Here is an 18,032-nt window from a genome sequence, read left to right as displayed (position 1 = left end):
AGCCCAGCAATACAGAACCTTACACTAGCCCCACCCAGCCAGCAGTACAGAACCTTACATAGCCTACCCAGCCCAGCAATACAGACTTACTAACCAGCCAGCAGTACAGGACCATACACTGCCCTAGCCCAGCCACAGTACAGAACCATACACTAGCCCTACCAGCCAGCAGTACAGACCTTACACTAGCCTCTACCCAGCCCAGCAATACAGAACCTATACACTAACCCAGCCCAGCAATACAGAACCTTACACTAACCCAGCCCAGCAATACAGAACCTTACACTAACCAGCCCAGCAGTACAAAACCATACACTAGCCCTCCCAGCCCAGCAGTACAGAACCTTACACTACCCAGCCCAGCAGTACAGAACCATACACTAACCCAGCCCCAGCTGCTGGGTAGGGCTAGTGTATGGTTCTGTACTGCTGGGCTGGGTAGGGCTAGTGTAAGGTTCTGTATTGCTGGGCTGGGTAGGGCTAGTGTATGGTTCTGTACTGCTGGGCTGGGTAAGGCTAGTGTAAGGTTCTGTACTGCTGGGCTGGGTAGGGCTAGTGTAAGGTTCTGTATTGCTGGGCTGGGTAGGGCTAGTGTAAGGTTCTGTACTACTGGGCTGGGTAGGGCTAGTGTATGGTTCTGTGTGTCAGGTTGGCAGGGTGGCAGGGTGTTAGGTTCAGTCAGACTGACATGGGCAGGCAGTGTCAGGTGTAACGCTGTAGAGCAGCCTAACGCTGTAGAGCAGGTCTAACAAACTGTTCTTCCAACAGCATATGTGGGAACTCCTTCAAGACCGTTGGAAAAGCACTCCAGGTGATACTGGTTGAGAGAATGCTAAGAGTGTGCAAAGCTGTCATCAAAGCAAAGGGTGGCTACTTTGAAGAATATCAAATATAACATATATTTTGATTTCTTTAACACATTTTTGGTTACTATATGATTCCATATGTGTTATTTCATAGTTTTGATGTCTTCACTATTATTCTACAATGTAGAAAAAAGTTTAAATAAATAAAAACCCTGGAATGAGTAGGTGTGTCTAAACTTTTGAATGGTACTGTATATAAAGGTCCCACAGTTTACAGTGCATGTCAGAGCAAAAACCAAGCCATGAGGTCAAAGGAATTGTCTGTAAAGCTCCGAGACAGGATTGTGTCAGATTGGCACAGATCTGGGGAAGGGTACCAAAACATTTCTGTAGAATTGAAGGTCCCCAAGAACACAGTGGCTTCCATCATTCTTAAATGGTGTCACGCCCTGACCTTAGAGATCCTTTTTATGTCTCTATTTTGGTTTGGTCAGGGCGTGAGTTGGGGTGGGCATTCTATGTCTTGCATTCTATGTTCATTTTTCTATGCTTTCTATTTCTTTGTGTTTGGCCGTGTGTGGTTCTCAATCAGAGGCAGCTGTCTATCGTTGTCTCTGATTGAGAACCATACTTAGGTATTCTTTTTCCACCTGTGTGTTGTGGGTAGTTGTTTCCTGTTTTGTGTTTTGTCACCTTACAGGACTGTTTTGTGTCGTTCACTCTCTTTGTTGTTTTTTTGTCATTCAGTGTTCAGTTTATTTAATTAAATTTACTATGAGCACTTACCACGCTGCGTGTTGGTCCGATGATTCCTATTCCTCATCATCAGACGAAGAGGAGGAGCATTACAAATGGAAGAAGTTTGGAGTCCTAGACTTGGCCGCCCAGCCAAACTGAGCAATCGGCGGAGAAAGGCCTTAGTCAGGGAGGTGACAAAGAACCCAATGGTCACTCTGAAAGGGCTCCAGAGTGCCTCTGTGGAGTTGGGAGAACCTTCCAGAAGGACAACCATCTCTACAGCACTCCACCAATCAGGCCTGTATGGTTACTGTGGAGTGGCCAGACAGAAGCCACTCCACAGTAACAGGCACATAACAGCCTGCTTGGAGTTTGCTAAAAGGCACCGAAAGACTCTCAGACCATGAGAAACAAGATTCTCTGGTGTGATAAAACCAAGATTAAACTCTTTGGCCTGAATGCCAAGCGTCACGTCTGGAGGAAACCTGGCACCAWCCCTACGGTGAAGCATGGTGGTGGCAGCATCATGCTGTTGGGATGTTTTTCAGTGGCAGGGACTGGGAAACTATTCAGGATCAAGGCAAAGATGAACGGAGCAAAGTACAGAGAGATAGGTTGATGAAAACCTGCTCAGGACCTCAGACTGCGGCGAAGATTCACCTTCTAACAGGACAATGACCCTAAGTACACAGCCAATACAACGTAGGAGTGGCTTTGGGACAAGTCTCTGAATGTCCTTGAGTGGCCCAGCCAGAACCCGGACTTGAACCCGATCGAACATCTCTGGAGAGACCTGAAAATAGCTGTGCAGCAATGCTCCCGATCCAACCTGACAGAGCTTGAACAGATCTGCAGAGAAGAATGAGAGAAATTCCCCAAATACAGGTGTGCCAAGCTTGTAGCGTCATACCCAAGAAGAGTCGAGGCTGCAATGGCTGCCAAAGGTGCTTCAACAAAGTACTGAGTAAAGGGTCTGAATACTTATGTAAATGTGTGTCACGTTCGATGGAATAAATATCGGACCAAGGCGCAGTGGATGTTGAGTTCCACATAATTGAATGATTAAAGTGAAACTTAGCAAAGACAAAAACAAATAAACAATAAACTAACAACGAACAGTGACTACAGAGATGCTACGTGCACTAACTCAAAACACATTCCCATAAACACAGGTGGGAAAAACAGCTACTTAAATATGATCCCCAATTAGAGACAATGATTACCAGCTGCCTCTAATTGGGAATCATACAAATCACCAACATAGAAAATAAACTAGAACACCACATAGAAATAAATAAACTACACTGCTCAAAAAAATAAAGGGAACACTTAAACAACACAATGTAACTCCAAGTCAATCACACTTCTGTGAAATCAAACTGTCCACTTAGGAAGCAACACTGATGACATAAATTCACATGCTGTTGTGCAAATGGAATAGACAACAGGTGGAAATATAGAGAATTAGCAGACACCCCAATAAAGGAGTGGTTCTGCAGGTGGTGACCACAGACCACTTCTCAGTTCCTATGCTTCCTGGCTGATGTTTTGGTCACTTTTGACTGCTGGCGGTGCTTTCACTCTAGTGGTAGGCATGAGACGGAGTCTAAACCCACACAAGTGGCTCAGGTAGTGCAGCTCATCCAGGATGGCACATCAATGCGAGCTGTGGCAAGAAGGTTTGCTGTGTCTGTCAGCGTAGTGTCCAGAGCATGGAGGCGCTACCAGAGACAGGCCAGTACATCAGGAGACATGGAGAGACCGTAGAGGAGCAAACCCAGCAGCAGGACCGCTGCCTTTGTGCAAGGAAGAGCACTGCCAGGCCTGCAAAATGACCTCCAGCAGGCCACAAATGTGCATGTGTCTGCTCAAACGTCAGAAACAGATCCATGAGGGTGTATGAAGGCCCGACGTCCACAGTGGGGTTGTGCTTACAGCCAACACCGTGCAGGACGTTTGGCATTTGCCAGAGAACACCAAGATTGGCAAATTCGCCACTGGCGCCCTGTGCTCTTCACAGATGAAAGCAGGTCCACTGAGCACATGTGACAGAGTCTGGAGACGCCGTGGAGAACGTTCTGCTGCCTGCAACATCCTCCAGCATGACCGGTTTGGCGGTGGGTCAGATCGGTGTGGGTGGCATTTTGGGGGGGCCGCACAGCCTCCATGTGCTCGCCAGAGGTAGACTGACTGCCATTAGGTACCGAGATGAGATCCTCAGACCCCTTGTGAGACCATATGCTGGTGCGGTTGCCCTGGGTTCCTCCTAATGCAAGACAATGCTAGACCTCTATGTGCTGGAGTGTGTAAGCAGTTCCTGCAAGAGGAAGGCATTGATGCTATGGACTGGCCCGCCCGTTCCCCAGACCTGAATCCAATTGAGCACACTGGGACATCATGTCTCGCTCCATCCACCAACGCCACGTTGCACCACAGACTGTCCAGGAGTTGGCGGATGCTTTAGTCCAGGTCTTGGAGGAGATCCCTCAGGAGACCATCCGCCACCTCATCAGGAGCATGCCCAGGCGTTGTAGGGAGGTCATACAGGCACGTGAGGCCACACACACTACTGAGCCTCATTTTGACTTGTTTTAAGGACATTAACATCCAAAGTTGGATCAGCCTGTAGTGTGGTTTTCCACTTTAATTTTGAGTGTGACTCCAAATCCAGACCTCCATGGGTTGATAAATTTGATTTCCATTGATAATTTTTGTGTGATTTTGTTGTCAGCACATTCAACTATGTAAAGAAAAAAGTATTTAATAAGAATATTTCATTCATTCAGATCTAGGATGTGTTATTTTAGTGTTCCCTTAATTTTTTTGAGCAGTGTATATCACCCCCAGTCACACCCTGACCCACTTCACCATAGAGAAACAATGGCTCTCTATGGTCAGGGCGTGACAATGTGATACCGTTTTATATTTTATATAAATTAGCAAAAAAATTAAAAAACCTCTTTTTGCTTTGTCATTATGGGGTGTTGTGTGTAAAAAAATTATGAGGATTATTATTATTTTTTAACAATTTTAGAACAAGGCTGTAACGTAACAAAATGTGGAAAAGTCAAGGGGTCTGAATACTTTCCGAAGGCACTGTACATCACATACCCCCCACAGTGGTACAGTGTAAAGACAGCTGCTACCCCTCACCACATGTCCCTGCAAGAATTACCTTAATTACTTAATACCAATAGACAGCATGTTTGCTCTGTTAGCCAAATTGAATCATTGCATTAATCAAGTGCATCATTATGTGCAATATGGTTTGGATGAAAAGCTCCTGTATAGGTTTGGCCACACCACATCCAAGGCTAAATGGTATACAAAGGAAGACACAACCGTGATCTGCCCAACGATGCCTCTCTACCAGACGAACTCAATGCATTTTATGACAACAACATCATCATGCCAAGAATGAGGGCCGTCACTGACCCAGAGGATTGGGTGATCTCGCTCTCCGAGAGCGACGTGTACAATGTCTTTAGTCAGGTCAACACCCGCAAGGCCGCGGGACCCAACGGTATTCCAGGGCGTGTTCTCAGATCATGCGCAGAACAGCTGGCCAGCATATTCACTGTAATTTTCAACTTCCACTTGTCCCAGTCTGTAATTCGCATATGTTTTAAGATGACTACCATCATTCTTGTCCCAAAGAACTCTAAGGCTTCATGCCACAATGACTACCACCCTGTAATCTTGAAGTGCTTTGAGAGGCTGGTTATGGCACAAATTAATCCACCATCCCAGCCACCCCTAGACACACTCCAATTTGCATACCGCCCCAACAGATCCATAGATGACACAATCTCAATTTCTCTCCACACTGCCCTCACCCACCTAGATAAGAGGATTACCTATGTGAGAATGCTGTTCATTGACTACAGCTCAGCGTTCAACCCCATTGTCCCCTCCAAGCTTAGGACTCTGGATCTGAACAACTCCCTCTGCAACTGGATCCTGAACTTCCTGACGAGCCGACACTAGGTAGTGAGGGTAGGCAACATCACCTCCACCACGCTGACCCTCAACACAGGGACCCCACAGGGATGTGTGCTTAGTCCCCTCCTGTACTCCTTGTTCACCCACGACTGCGTGGCCTCGCACGACTCCAACACCATCATCAAGTTTGCTGACGACACAAAGGTGGTAGACCTGATCACCGGCAACAATGAGTCAGCCTACAGGGAGGTCAGTGACCTGGCAGTGTGGTGCCAGAACAACAGACTCTCCAACAACGTCAGTAAGACCAATGAGCTGATCGTGGACTACAGGAAACGGGGGGGAGGAGCAGGTCGAGAGCTTCAAGTTCCACGGTGTCCAAATCATTAAAGACTTAAAATGGTCCAAACACACGCGTACAGTCGTGAAGAAGGCACGATAGCGCCTCTTACCCCTCATGAGGTTGAAAAAGTTTGTTATGGCCCTCAAACCCTCAAAAAGTTCTGCATTTTGACTGTCTGCACCACTGCTTCGTTTGGCAATAGCACCACACTCGATCGCATTGCGCTACAGAGGGTGGTGCGGAGAGCCCAGTACATCACTGGGGCTGAGCTCCCTGCCATCCAGGACCTCTATATCAGGAGGTGTGGTAGGAAGGCCTGGAAATCATTAAAGACTCCAACCACCCAAGCCATAGACTATTCTCTCTGCCTCCGCACAGCAAGCGGTACCGGTGCATCAAGTCTAGCCCCAACAGGCTCTTGAGCAGCTTCTATCCCTAAGCCATAAGATAAATAGCTAACAAAATAGCTACACGGACTATCTGAGTTAACCTTGTATCCTCATTGACCTATTTTTGCACTGTCTCTATGCACACTCACAGGGCCCTACACACTCACTCCATCATCTGCTAACTCACACATAATATGCACATACATTGATACGGACTCTACACACAAGCACACCCACTCACATACAAGTTTCTGCTAGTCTGTTTATCTTCTATCCTGATGCCTAGTCATCTTACCCCTATACATATCTACCTCCATCACTCCGGTATCCCTGCACATTGTATGGTATTGGAACTGACCCTGTATATAGTATGCTTACTTACTTATTGTGTTCTTCATATTTATTATTTCTCGTGTGTTTTTTTTCTAGTTATACATTGTTATTGATTATTGCATTGTTGGGATTTGAGTTTACAAGAAATGCATTTCACTGTACTTGTGCATGTGACATTAAAACTTGAAACTTAATGAAAACAGAAGAGTTGCAAATCTGATGTTGAAGAGAGATCGATCTCATTAGACATATTAAAATTTACATATTTTAATGTAAATCCACCCTAACCTACTGTGCTTGAACTATGTGTGCAGTGCCCAGTTGGTCAGAATCAGAATTGCCTTTATTTGCCAAATACATTTTCATGTACAGGAATTTGACTCAGTGAAATGGTGCTGCCACAATAAACAGAATACACAGACAATAAACAGAGTATATAGGCAAAATATTGTTTATAGACACATAATTTACACAATCCACATACAGTATGAACACTGCGAACACTGAAGCTAAAAACTACAGAAGCGGCCAAACATTGTGGCTGCCTCTGGTCTATCTGATGGTAACCACACCGTACTATCTATAAATGGAAGCTGTTGAATAAGAGTCATAGAAACAGGCCTGAGATGTGGACAAGGGCAAAAAAAGATTACTATCACAGTCTAGATCGCTTACAGCCAAGGAAACTAGATCTAAAAGAGTAATGTGAGAACACACACACACACACACACACACACACACACACACACACAACACACACACACACACACACACACACACACACACACAGACACAAAGCCAGTGGCCTTGAGACCAGACCAAGACGGCTGGTGAAAGTAATCAGGAAAACAGAAAGCAGGCAGAAATGCTGTTTACTTCCAGGCAAATCCGTAAAGTGGGATAAAAAGCGCAAAGAGCAGTCAGCCGTGCATGACACACAGACATATGGCAGAGAGATACGTCCAGCTGTTTGCCTGTCCTGGGGTTGCTGTAATGAGCCTTAGCCTCCATTGAGCCGACCAAAGCTTCATCAATCCAGTCCTGCCGCTAAGCCTCAACATGTCCACAAACACAGCCCTCTCATTCCAACCACTCCTCGCCTGCACCTCAACACATGTCTGCTAGGTCTACTGCCATGGACCATGAATCCCTGACATACCTCTTCTCCTATTACTGCTGTCCCAGACTCGCTCTCACTTTGTGTCTCTCTGGATCACTGTATATTGGCAATTCCCTGGTAACGGAATTACACTGAGATTCAATTTTTCACTTTAAAATGTATGCCAAACAAAAACAATTGATTTCAAAGTTTAAGAAGCCCTACAACTATATGGACAATGACTACATTGAACAATTTACTGTTAAGAGAATTATGTTCTTAATGTTCATAAACTGAACTTCAATTCAACTACTCGGTCTGCTACCAAGAATGTATAAAGGTTCTTGTTGAAATGAAACAGACAGAGGCCAGTCTACAATAGTCAGAATGTTTATTTGCGAGAGCTCTGGCTATCATTTCCTGTACATTGGTTTATATACCTCTCATTTCGCAATAAATGTCCCTCCTCCTCTCAGACAATTACAGTGCTGTTTTACAATTTCATTCCAGCAGAAATATTGTTTATCGTATGCTGCAACATGTTACACAATCTACTGCAAGCCCAACAGTTTATCCCCTCTCTGGGTGGGGAGACCTCCTTCCCTGTTATCAGTTTCACAGTGGTCACAAGTTGTCTGCCACAGTTCCTTGTCTGCTAACAGTTCCTCTTTTCTTATGCACAAACATTCTTCATCATTATACAGAGACAGGGTAGAATTATGTTAGTTATAGTCCTATCATTACTTTAAATGTATACATCATTTAGTCATTATACATAGAATTCATAACATTTACACAATAAAAAAAACTGGAAAAACTGTAGATGTAAAGTTTGGTAACAGAATTATGGTAAAATCTACATCAGTCCTTGTGCATAGAGTTCTATGGTTTGTTAAACTTTGAAATCAATGGTTTTTGTTTGACATACATTTTAGAATGAAACATCTGAGTCTCAGTGTAAAACCGTTACCCTGGAAGTGCCCATATGGCCCACTAAACCGCCCAGCCATTTAGTGACTTGGATAAAATAGGACCCCAAATGCATGGGGAATCCTCTTAGAATAGTTGTCCATAATCAGAGACTTAAAGAGTCAAACACGCAACTCTGGTTTTACAAGATCATGTCCCTTTCATCTCTGTGCTGCAACAGTATCATCCCTCAACCCTGAGACCTGTCACTCCATTAACTCAACAGACGGATACAGTAAGCAACCTCTTAGATACCATTAGAGGAGTCCATGTAATGGAATGGGTGTTCTTGTGAACAGCTGTGATGTTGCAGTGTCTTGAAATCTGGTTTTGTGTTACTTCCAGGCCAATGTGTGGTCCAATACCACACGCTAATAGCTGTTCACAACCCTCTCACACTACTATCCTAACCCCAATCCCAACCCTTCCCTCCACATACACTGATACATCACACTCTTTCTCTTCTCTTTATTTATGTTTTGTTTAGTCTGATATTTTGACTCCTGTTTTCTTGTTTTTCTTTTTATAATTGTAAAGCAACTTTGGGTCCTTGAAAAGAGCTATATAAGTCCCATTTATTATAATTACTACTACTACTACTACTACTACTACTACTACTACTACTATTATTATACTAAGCAGAGTAACAGATTAGATATAAACTGGTGTGAGAACCAGCTTCACATCTGGCCGAAAGAAAACACTCTTCAATCCCCCATTACCAAGAACATTCTTTACTACATTAATTTATTAACCATGCACTCTCCCCTCCATCCATCTACATACGTGTACAGTAATTAATAACATGTGCCAGTAGCAGCATCATATGTCTGGCAATAGACAAACACACCCAGGAAAATGGGTGATCATTATCACCCTAATAGCACTCTGAATTTTGAATAGATGTAAAACCTAAACACAAGGAATCACAGTCCAGGACAAGCATAGAGCTGGACTATAGTCTTCTTTTCTCAGTAAAGCTCCCCTAAGTCTTTAGGCTTTCATGTTCCAACTGATCCCTGCACTGTCCAACTGATCTCAACTCTCCATAGTGTGCAGAAACAAGACAGAGTGCTCTCCTCTCAACCCCACTTCTGGAAAAGCACCAAATCAGTGATATGCATTTTACAGCTCTAAAGTCTGTATAGAATAAACAAGCCTATGACAGAATTCAAATATGAGATATATTTAATTATAGATGTGTAATACAGCATAAATGCACACAGTATTACAAGGTCCGTATTCCGTGTGATCTGTGTCAGGTTAAAATTATTTGAGGATTTTGGTTCAGAAATAAAAAACAATGTAATATCATATTAGATGAGTAGCCTACTACTACACATGTGCATTAAGTGCACAGTACCTGCTTGGATCAGCTCATATTTATAAATGGAGGACACTTTCATTTCTATGAAAAAGTCTGGTGCTACAAATATAGAACTCATAATTTTATGTTGAAGCCAATGCAAGTATTATTTCTATAACAAAGGGGTTTTGCCCTTTTACCCAACGTTTAAAACGTTGGTATACTCAGAGAGGAAAAAGCAAAGCGAGAGGTTCTACTCTGCCCAAAATCTGTCCACGAAAATAAGACCACAAAGTGAGGAATTTTTGTATGGAGGTCAATGTGTCGAATTTGGTCAACAACAAAAATGGAATTGCTAATTTACAACGTGAGGCTTATAGAAGTTTCGTAATGGTTAGGTTGTTACAAATGCACTGATATAAGTGGACACACATGGCATTTCGGCAATACAATAAAAAAATAATAATATCTGCCCTCTCATTGGCTAGAATGGTCCCACCTGATCTCGCCTACTAACGCATGCCTGCCATCTTTGAGGACATATATTTTCATCGTTAGAGCGGTCACTCTACTGTCTTGTCAATATAATACAAAATCTTTGCTATACTTCATCTCAACAATGACAGGTGTTATTATCATCCTCTATATAAACAGCCCATTACAGTTTTGGCGAATTATCAGCAGCGTGGCGCGCGTAGTTAGGTGACAGCCCTAATCTTAGTGAGGTTTAGTGTCCTTCATTAATTAAAAAAGTATTCTCCCCAGCTCATTGTCTTACCAGGTGAGTACAGTGTTGCAAGTTGTCGGGCCCCTGCATGCTGCGGTCCCCAACGAGGCGCCGTGCTGCGGGCAGCCGAACCGTGCTCATTCCCGTTAGGATCCTCCTCTGCCATAGACCGATGTTGAATCTCTCTCTCTGACAGTAGTACTGGCGCTGCCACCGCGATCCTCCCTTCCATTCCTCCAGTTTGAACTAAAATGCATAAATCATGTATTTCTTCAAACGAAGCCAGTTATTTGATTGCTAGGGAATGTTTGTCAGTGTGGTGTTGTGATGCTCTCCGCACCGGAGCTACCCAGTAAAACCCGGAACTACAATACGGATGAACCGCCTCTGACAAACAGACTTATAACGGCGGCTATAGTACTACGTTCCTTTCGTCTGATTGAGACAACAGTTTATATAATTATTCAAAGACCACAGCCTAGTGTGCCTATAACTGGCGTGTTTTAGAGCAGCGCTTTCATGTTCCGCTAATTATTGTAAACACTTATTTTTGCATTTCTCCATGCTTGCCAGAGTGTAGGGATAGTAAAGTTATGATATCAAAAAAGGTCTAAAACAAAAACGTAATTGTTTATGGAAACTACTTAAATAGGTATTTTAAAAAATCTTATATTTCCTCTGATAATGACAAAACCACAGCGATAAATACCTGGCATTGGACCGTACGTCTGTGACTGAGTTTCTTTTCCTCCAGCACTTCAGAGAATCAGCTGTAAAATATTGAGGATCCCTAATGTCCTGGCGCAACAGCGAAGTGAACCATGGGGCGTATTCATTACGGAAACCATGTACTGTTTAAGAACCAAAAGGAAGAAAACGGAGCAAAACGACAGTTTCTATTGGACAAATTTAGGTAGGTCCATCCCCGTTTCGTTCAGTTTGCTTCCGTTTAAGAAACGTTTTGCAACAGAATAGGCGTAAGGAATACACCCGTGGTTCGAGCTGATACGCGGGTGATGCCATTGCCCACTGGCACCGATCCAACAGTGCACTACAAAAACAAAGACCAGTTGGTATTTCACAAACTTTAATGATTAAAATATGACACCGCAGGCCCATATTCTCTATTCCTTTATAGAGTTTAGTTAATTCAATTGTCCTTCCACATTGTTAAACAGAAATTGTCTTACACCGGCAATTCCTCTTCACAGCATCTAGTTTTCTCATGCAGACTTGTTGAAATGTAAAAAAATATATATATATAATCTTAATTTAAATCTTTCAAGTTATCACATTACCTTAGATTGAATGAAGTAAACGGACAACATAATAGTGATACATTTCTGTTGGCTAGGCTGCTTCTGACAAAGTAGCCTAATGATTGTATTCAACTGCACCTGTTGTGTGTGCTGGCAGGAGTCCCCATAGAGATAGTTAGCAGATGCAACATTGTATATGTTCCATTTGGCGACTATGTGAACTTGGGCAGCAACATTGAGGCATCTCCATTGTGAAGTAGTACATTTTCTTCTTCTACTACTTCTAAACTCAGCAAAAAAAGAAACGTCCTCTCACTGTCAAATGCATTTATTTTCAGCAAACTTAACATGTGTAAATATTTGTATGAACATAAGATTCAACAACTGAGACATAAACTGAACAAGTTCCACAGACATGTGACGAACAGAAATTGAATAATGTGTCCCTGAACAAAGGGGGGGTCAAAATCAAAAGTAACAGTCAGTATCTGGTGTGGCCACCAGCTGCATTAAGTACTGCAGTGCATCTCCTCCTAATGGACTGCACCAGATTTACCCCACTCTTCCACCAAGGCATCTGCAAGTTCCCGGACATTTTGGGGGGGAATGGCCCTAGCCCTCATCTTCCGATCCAACAGGTCCCAGACTTGCTCAATGGGATTGAGATCCGGGCTCTTCGCTGGCCATGTAGCACTCTCTGTAGCGTCTCACAGTACGGACATTGCAATTTGTTGCCCTGGCCACATCTGCAGTCCTCATGCCTATTTGCAGTATGCCTAAGGCACGTTCACACAAATTAGTAGGGACCCTGGGCTTCTTTCTTTTGGTGTTTTTCAGAGTCAGTAGAAGGGCCTCTTCAGTGTCCTAAGTTTTCATTACTGTGACCTTAATTGCCTACCGTCCATAAGGAGTTAGTGTCTTAACGACCGTTCCACAGGTACATGTTCATTAATTGTTTATGGTTCATTGAACAAGCGTAGGAAACAGTGTTTAAACCCTTTACAATGACGATCTGTGAAGTTATTTGGATTTTTACCAATTATCTTTGAAAGACAGGGTCCTGAAAAAGGGAAATGTAGTTCTAAAAGGTGCACACTGGCACCTATAGTGTGTTGTTGGAACAGGTATAAAGCCAACGTTGATGATTTATTGCCACCTGCAGTTATGGCATGTTTTCTCAAAAGTATAATTCATTGGCCAATCCCTCCTGATGACCTGGATGGAATTATGTGATCATTCCTTAACTCATAGGAAGTCCCACCCAGTTGACTACCTAAGAATGGTGAAAGTCATCAATGGCACTGCATACTCTATGCCCTAGAGTCTACTGTCTGAATAGCCACCCTGGCTCTTCTCCAGGTACGTCGACAGCGGTGGACAAACATCTGGGCCGAGGGTAGGCTGAGCTCCTGCTCTTGTTCTTGGAAGAGTGGAGCACTTGCAGCACTTGAAAGGGGAGAGTCCCGTGGCAGAACAGGGAAGGGTGTTCCGGGCATATTCCACCCAGACCAGTTGACGGCTCCAGGTTGTGGGGTTGGTTGAGACCAGGCATCTCAAGGTGGTTTCCAGATCTTGGTTGGCTCGCTCCAACTGACCGTTGGTTTGGGGATGGAATCCATATGACAGGCTGGCCAACGACCCAATAAGGGTGCAGAATGCCTTCCAGAACTGAGACGAGAACTGAGGACCCCGATCGGAGACAATGTCTACCGGGAGTCCATGGATCCGGAAGACATAGTGCACCATAAACTGGGCCATCTCCTTGGCAGAAGGTAGTTTGGGGAGAGGGATGAAATGGGCGTCCTTGGAGAACCGATCGACTACCGTCAGAATGACAGTGTTGCCATCAGACGGAGGGAGCCCAGTGACAAAGTCCAGAGATATGAGACCAAGGATGATGAGGGACCGGCAAAAGTTGAAGGATGGCAGAAGGAGCTTGCCGTGGAGTCTTGTTCTGAGAACACACTGTGCATGCGGCGACGAAGGCAGAGATGTCAGGAACCATTGTGGGCCACCAGAAACGTTGTCAGAGGAAGGCTAGTGTACGACGGGACCCTGGATGACAGGTCAGTCTGGAGGAATGAGTCCATTCCAGGACCCGGGACCGGACTGGGTTAGGGACAAACAGGCTGGGAGCGTTGCGCCTCGCGAACCAGGTTCTCAATACCGCAATCCACAGTGGCAGTAAGACATGAGGTAGGGAGAATGGTTTCGGAGGTCGAGGGTGTGGCAGAGGAACTGTATAGGCGGGAGAGAGCGTCAGGCTTCACATTTCTTGACCCTGGGCAGTAGGAAATGGTGAAGTTGAATCTGGTTAACAAGAGGGCCCACCTGGCCTGCCTGCAGTTGAGGTGCTTGGCTGCACAGAGATAATCCAAGTTTTTATGGTCGGTCCAGACCAAGAATAGCTGTTCTGCTCCTTCCAGCCAGTGCCTCCACTCTTCCAACGCCATCTTAACCGCCAGGAGTTCTCAATTGCCTACATCGTAGTTCCTCTCTGCAGGATTGAGACGATGGGACAGATAGGCACAGGGATGAAGCTTTTGGTCCTGGGCAGATCGCTGGGACAGGATGACCCCCACTCCAACATCCGAAGCATCAACTTCCACCACAAATTGACGCGAGGGGTCCAGATGGATGAGCATGGGAGCTGTTGTGAACCGATGCTTCAGGTCCACAAAGGCTTTGTCAACAGCTGGAGACCATTTGAACGGTACCTTGGGAGAAGTGAGTTCCAAGAGGGGGGCCGCCAAGGTGCTGTGATCCCGAATTAAATGATGGTAGAAGTTAGCAAAACCAAGAAACCCTCACAACTGCACCCTGTACGTTGGTTGAGGCCAATCCACCACTGCTTTCACCTTTCCAGGATCCATCTGAACATTGCCCTCAGCAATGACACATCCCAGAAAGGTAATAGTAGAGCGGTGGAACTCACACTTCTCAGCTTTCACAAACAATTGGTTCTCCAGGAGGCACTGAAGAACCTGTCTGACATGAAGTACATGTTCTTGGGCAGAAAAACAGGAAAAAACAGGATGTCGTCAAGGTAAACGAACACAAAACGGTTTAGCATGTCCTGGAGCACATCGTTGACCAAAGCCTGGAAAACAGCGGGGGGCATTGGTGAGTCCAAATGGCATGACCTGGTACTCATAATGTCCACTGGCTGTGTTGAAGGCTGTCTTCCACTTATCCCCCTCATGTATCCGAACCAGGTGGTAGGCATTCCGAAGGTCCAACTTAGAAAACATGGTGGCTCCCTGGAGAGGTTCAAACGCAGAGAAGAGGTAGGGGGTAGCGATTTCTTTACCGTAATGTCGTTAAGTCCCCTGTAGTCAATGATACAGACGCAGGGTCTTGTCCTTCTTTTCCACAAAGAAAAACCCTGCGCAGGCAGGAGATGCAGATGCACGGACGGCCCCAGTGGCCAGAGACTCCTCTATGTACTCCTCCATAGCTTTGGTCTTTGGTCCAGACAGAGAATACAATCGACCCGAGGTGGTGTGGTGCCTGGGAGAAGATCAATGGCACAATCATAAGGAGGGGGAAGGGAAGTAGCACATGCCTTACTGAACACTTCCAGGAGATCATGGTATTTAGTGGGAATAGCTGAGACATCCACAGTCTTGCTAACATCCTGAGGAAGACGACTTGGGGGAAGACTGTGCTGCTTGAAGGAAGTGGGAATGGCAAAATGGGCTCCAACCCAGGATGGGGCTTGTGGTCCAGTCATTCACCAGATTGTGCTTTTGTAGCCAGGAAAATCCCAAAACAACCGGAACATGGGGAGATGCAATGAGGAGGAACTGTATAGTACCAGAAACCCGTAATTGAACGGGCACAGTACTATGGGACTTCACCTATAGAGCGTCCGTCCAGTGCACTAGCATCCATGGGGACAGAGAGAGGCTGAGTGGGAATACCAAGCTCCGAAGCAATAGTGGCATCCATAAAACTTTCATCAGCCCCAGAGTCAATGAGCACTCGGATAGACTTAGATTGGTCTCCCCACAGCACAAGGACAAAAAAGGGTGTGCGGGTGATGGGAATTAGGGAACTCCCAGTCTGACTTACCATAGTGCTGGTACCCACGAGAGACAAGGGTTTCATAATAGGGCAGGTAGATTTACAAGAGGGCTTGGGTGGCTTCGAATCCTCTCTGAAAAGCTGCCCCCGGAAACTTCCGGAATCCCTTGAAGGTGAGCGAGCCATAGCGGGTGCACGAGTGTGCCCGAGACCAGACCTCCTCTCACTCCTACGTTCCCTTAGGCGTTCATTGATTTTGATGGTTAGGGCGATAAGTGAGTCGAGGTCCACCGGCAATTCCCGAGCAGCTAATTCATCCTTTACATCCTCAGATAATCTGTGCAGAAAAGTATCAAAAAGAGACTCCAGATTCCAGGCACTCTCGGCAGCCAATGTGCGAAAATCAACCGCGTAGTATGCCACACTACGGGAGTTCTGACGTAAGTCAAGCAGTTTACTGGCCACCTTTCTCCCAGATACCGGAGACTCAAATACCTTTCTCACCTCTGCCATAAATTCGTCCAGATGACCACAAATGGCAGATTGTTGCTCCCAAACTGCCGTAGCCCAGGAGAGCGCCCTTCCCGACATTAGCGTAATGATATACACTATCTTCGATCGGTCTGAAGGAAACGAAGATGGCTGTAGCGCCATAATAAGCGAGCACTGAGAAAGAAAACCCCGGCAGGCACCAGGATTCCCCGAATATCACTTCGGAGGAGGTAAGCAGGGTTCTCGGGGAGCTGGAATAGGCTGTGCAAACTCACCACAGAGAGGGAAAAATGTACTGGGTGATGGTTTTTCAGAGGTGGCAGGCAGCCTCTGAGCTAACTCCCTGATTTGTTCCATACTAGCCTTTAACCCATGGTCGTGGCGTTCCGTCAAGGAACTGGGCCCTTCCAAAAGGCCCTGTAACAACTCCTGATGTCTCCAAATGGTGGCTCCCTGCATGGAGACAGCGTGGCTCCCTATCATGACACAAGGCGAGACCCAGATGCAGACACAGGAGGCAGATGGTTGGAGTCTTACAATGTTTATTAATCCAAAAGGAGTAGGCAAGAGAATGGTTGTGGACCGGCAAAAGGTCAAAACCAGATCAGAGTCCAGGAGGTACAGAGTAGCAGACAGGCTTTTGGTCAAGGCAGGCAGAATGGTACAGAAACAGGCAAGGGTCAAAACCGGGAGGACTAGAAAAAGGAGAATAGCAAAAAGCAGGAGAATGGAAAAAAACGCTGGTTGACTTGGAAAAACATACAACACGAACTAGCACAGAGAGACAGGAAACACAGGGATAAATACACTGGGGAAAATCAGCGACACCTGGAGGGGGTGGAGACAATCACAAGGACAGGTGAAACAGATCAGGGCGTGACACACACAGTCCATCAAATATTATTACACATACTAGGCCTCTAGTTTATAAGCCTCGCTACCTGATCTCGCAAGCTTACATGAATGGTTCGCTACCTCCATCAGTCTAGTAATTGCGAGGACCTATCGTGGTTCAAACACACCAACACAGTTGAGGGCACGACAACACCTCTTCCCCCTTAGGAGGCTGAAGATATTTGTCAGATCCTCAAAAAGTTCTACAGCTGCACTATTGAGAACATCTTGACTGGCTGCAGCACCGCTTGGCATGGCAACTGCTTAGAATCCGACCGTAAGGCGCTACACAGGGTAGTGAGGCCCAGTACATCACTGGAGCCAAGCTCCCTGCCATCCAGGACCTCTATACCAGGTGGTGTCAGAGGAAGGCTCTAAAAATTGTCAAAGACTCCAGCCACTCAAGTCATAGACAGTTCTCTCTGCTACTGGTCTGAGTGGTCTGAGACCAAAACGCTCCTGAACAGCTTCTACCCTCAAGCCATAAAACTGCTGAACAGTTAATCAAATGGCTACCCTGACTATTTACATTGACCCCCTCTTTATTTGCACTGACTCTGTTGCACCGGCTCTATGCACACTCACTGGACTCTATATATACACACACACACACACACACACACACACACACACACACACACACACACACACACACACACACACACACACACACACACACACACACACACACACACACACACACACACAC

The 18,032-nt window shown here is 45.4% G+C and overlaps 1 protein-coding gene across 1 annotated transcript in view; it reads right to left on the bottom strand.

Moving 5' to 3' along the window:
• The window catches only part of si:ch211-212o1.2 (TMEM189_B_dmain domain-containing protein), a 47,055-nt gene extending 35,585 nt beyond the window's left edge, over positions 1-11,470 (bottom strand). The window contains exons 1-2 of the mRNA XM_023985364.2: positions 11,362-11,470; positions 10,704-10,898 (exon numbers count right to left, since the gene is read on the bottom strand). Coding sequence (XP_023841132.1) covers positions 10,704-10,898; positions 11,362-11,368 — 202 coding nt within the window. The 5' untranslated portion in view covers positions 11,369-11,470. The remainder of the gene's footprint in view (positions 1-10,703; positions 10,899-11,361) is intronic.
• Between the last annotated feature and the right edge of the window lie 6,562 nt (positions 11,471-18,032).

Source organism: Salvelinus sp. IW2-2015, linkage group LG4q.1:29 (assembly GCF_002910315.2).
Source record: "Salvelinus sp. IW2-2015 linkage group LG4q.1:29, ASM291031v2, whole genome shotgun sequence".
NCBI classification, from domain to species: domain Eukaryota; kingdom Metazoa; phylum Chordata; class Actinopteri; order Salmoniformes; family Salmonidae; genus Salvelinus; species Salvelinus sp. IW2-2015.
Note: the sequence above shows the minus strand (reverse complement) of the source record. Positions and strands in the feature narration are given on the sequence as shown.